This window comes from Poecilia formosa, unplaced genomic scaffold (genome assembly GCF_000485575.1).
Source record: "Poecilia formosa unplaced genomic scaffold, Poecilia_formosa-5.1.2 Scaffold266, whole genome shotgun sequence".
Lineage (NCBI taxonomy): Eukaryota > Metazoa > Chordata > Actinopteri > Cyprinodontiformes > Poeciliidae > Poecilia > Poecilia formosa.
Window position 1 is genome coordinate 279,349 of NW_006800205.1, and position 3,427 is coordinate 282,775.

A 3,427-nucleotide genomic window follows, 5' to 3' on the forward strand; every position below is an offset into this window, starting at 1 on the left:
AACTGCTTGACTTTTATGTTATTTAATCAGTATGGTTGTTTGCTAGCGGTAGAGCAGATGAACACATGTGTCTGTTATGAACGCCGCATTCCAGGTTGAGTTCTTCGAAGCGATGCCAGTAAGTAGCGACTTATACTTCAAAACGAGCCTTTATGTTAACATATGAGAAATTAATATGTTAAAGTTACATTCCCTCAATGGAAAATTTACTAGTCAGTCCCAGTGACCGTTTCACTCATGGGTTTTGCCTATGTGCTTTCTGGGTAAAAATCAATGGAAAAACGAAAATGTCTAAAAACTAAATGCTGCAGCTGTCTTGAATGAAGCTGAATGTTTAGGTGTTTGAATGGCTGAAATCATCCAGAGGATGAAGGAAGTAGTTAAAGGCCAAAAACATCCAGAATCAACTTGAAGAAAGAAGAAGAAACAGGAGGACAATAGTGCTGAATCAGCATTAATGAAAACATCTGGACTCACCGAGCCTTTCTGCAGTTCCTCACAGCTGGAATCAGTCTCCGTCGCCCTGATTCTGATGTGTTGTACTTCTCCAGGTCCAACTCATCCAGAACCTCTGACATCTGCAGCATGAAGGCCAGAGCTGAACAGTCAGTCACTGAGAGACCCTGCCCTGAATCCAGCAGCCGTTGGATCTCCTGATAAAATGAGACGTCGTTCATCTCCACCAGACAGTAGAAGATGTTGATGCTTCTGTCAGNGACTGAACTCTCCAGGATCTCAAGCAGAGGCTTCATCTCAGAGTCTCCACCCTCCACTATGTAGATGCGATTTATTTCCAGTTCAGTCAGATTTGGGTTGGACTTCAGAGCTGAGGCCACAACTTCACATTCAGCCTTATGGAGCGTACAGCCACCAAATCTGTTATTAAAAAAGAAATAAATTCAGTTCTAATGAAATCAATCTGGATCATAAACAGATAAAATATGATAACAGTGATGTCATCATGATGTCATCATCTGATCTTCAATCTACTGAGTTTGACCCGACAGAGAGTCTGTGTAGCTCCTGACTAAAGTCCAGGTTCTGGTTCTGGTTCTGGTCCAGGCTTCATGTCCTCAGACCTTCAGCTCAGTCAGATGTTGAAGATTTTCTATTATCTGTGAAGGAAAGTTCAGTTTCTCTGCAGCATCAGAGCCTCAAAGGAGCTGCAGTAGCTGAGAGACAGTGAAGTCATCAACATCCTGCAGAGGATGGAGGTATAAAAGTACTGGCTTGGGATTGGACACAATTGTTGACCAATCAGTAGCAGAAATGTGTTGAATTCATGATGACTTCTGTATTTCTAGACTGTTTTATGTAAAAGAGTTTAAACTGCTTGGAAGAGGGACATGTGTCTCTGTCCTGGTCTGTCCATTTGAACTTTTAAAATTTAGAAATTGTTGCTAAACTCCTAAAGAGCTGAAGAGCAAAACCCCTGGAGGAGACGGAGCGTTTGGGTCCAGCAGCATCTCCATGCTGAAGCACTGAAAGTTCTCCAGAACTAAAGAGGCTGGGATGTCTAAAGAGCTGAAGCTCATGTCTCTGCAGGTCTTCATGGAGGACAGCTAACAGCTTCAACAAAGGCTGCAGNAACTGCATAAGAATAAAATTATTAAAGTTTTGAAGTATCAATTAATGATTTTATTAGAAAAATAGAGCAAACAAACCCCATCTTCTTCACTTTACTGACTGAACTCTCCAGGATCTCAAGCAGAGGCTTCATCTCAGAGTCTCCACCCTCCACTATGTAGATCCGATTTATTTCCAGTTCAGTCAGATCTGGGTTGGACTTCAGAGCTGAGGCCACAACTTCACATTCAGCCTTATGGAGCGTACAGCCACCAAATCTGTTATTAAAAAAATAAATAAATTCAGTTCTAATTAAATCAATCTGGATCATAAACAGACTAAAATATGATAACAGTGATGTCATCATGATGTCATCATCTGATCAGCAGAGTTCTCAGAGCTTTGGGAGGATCTGACAGAAACTAGGACTTTTTCTGGAACCAGACAACAATCACCACATTTTGGTCTCAGTTACAAACTCAGAGGAAACTAGTGGAGGAGGAAGAGGAGAGGATGATGACGGGATGAAGAAGATCAACACTGTTCACAAAGTTTATAACTAGTTTCCATGGCAACCACAACAATACTGTGGATTATTTTAGTTTCCATCAAACCAAAACAGTGACCTTATAAAAACAAAGATCCTAAAAGGAGAATATGTCAGGCCTCTGGGTTTTGGGTTGGGATTTTGTTTTTTGTGTGTTTTTGTTTTATCAATTATTTTCTAGTTCACTTTAATTTTACCTTTTGGGGACATTTTAGTTTCATTATTTGATGCCATTTATTTTGGTTAGATATATCATTGTTTTCCTTATTTCAGCCCCTCATAGTGTTTCTAGGTTTCCTATTTTGTTACCCTAATTTTTCTATGCCTGAATCTATCTCCATCTTTCTTTAGTGATTTTATTTATTTCTTTGTTTAGTCATTCTAGTTGCTCTAGCTGTTTGTTCTTTAGTTCTTATTTAGTCTCGTCACACCCCTTGTCATTCATGTCACTTTCTCCTTATCATTTTCTTTCTTTCTCTCTGGTTGCTGTGTCTCAGTTTAGAGTTGTTTAGGATATTTTGTATTATACTGATTGTGCATTTTTGTAAGTTGGCTTTCTTTTGTTATTAAAATAATCTACTGAACTTTACATTGTTTTTGCCTGCTGTTTTTGGGTCCACTTTTAACTAACCATGACAGAATTATAGGGGTAGCAGCTGAATGAGAAAACAGATTGCTTCGAGCTCTCAACATTGTCTATTAATTTTAACATAAAAACAGATAAAAGTGTAATATCGTCTAAAAACTGTTAGGGGCCATTTTGATGCATTAGCCCATAAGGATAGCTGTGTTAACCTTATGGATAGCACAGCTTTCCATAATGATGTAAAATGGACCAGTGCTGTATTTTAGTCTTAATAAATGGAAATCATGAATTCAACTCATTGACTCTTCTTGAACCTCATACATTAAGAACCTAATTGGAGAAAAGATAGTTCTCCACAATTTGGAGGCCTCAGTGAGGCTGTATGGAGGCCAGTGATTTGAAAAACTGAACAGAACACACCAGGCACCAAACTTTTGGTCAACCCACAGAAAAAGAAGGTTTTATTTGTGTAATTGAACATTACTAAGTTAAGAGGGCTGGTGCCTGAGGTGTTCTGTTTCTGTTGGAGAGTACAGTGTAGTTTATGGTGAAATAAAGAGTTTTAAAGAAGGGGAAAATGTGTCTCTGAACTTCGTAGTCCTAAACCAACAAAGTCTGACGAGGTGTTGGTGAACAAAATTGTTCAGTACGAGGAGCGAACGTCATTGAAAGTAGGACCTCTAAAAAGCCTCTCTGTTTTGTAGTTATGTTGAAGCACCAATACTGAT

General features: G+C 39.1%; 1 protein-coding gene across 2 annotated transcripts in view; it reads right to left on the minus strand.

The window, feature by feature from the left end:
- LOC103150935 (protein NLRC3-like) overlaps positions 1–3,427 on the minus strand; it is a 50,544-nt gene that overhangs the window by 7,589 nt on the left and 39,528 nt on the right. Inside the window, exons 6-7 of one of the 2 annotated variants that reach the window (XM_016681037.1) lie at positions 1,665–1,844; positions 340–876 (exon numbers count right to left, since the gene is read on the minus strand). In XM_016681037.1, the coding sequence (XP_016536523.1) occupies positions 474–876; positions 1,665–1,844 (583 nt within the window). In that variant the 3' untranslated portion in view covers positions 340–473. Of the gene's footprint in view, positions 1–339; positions 877–1,664; positions 1,845–3,427 lie in introns of those variants that run through there. The other variant, XM_016681038.1, reaches the window with a different exon arrangement.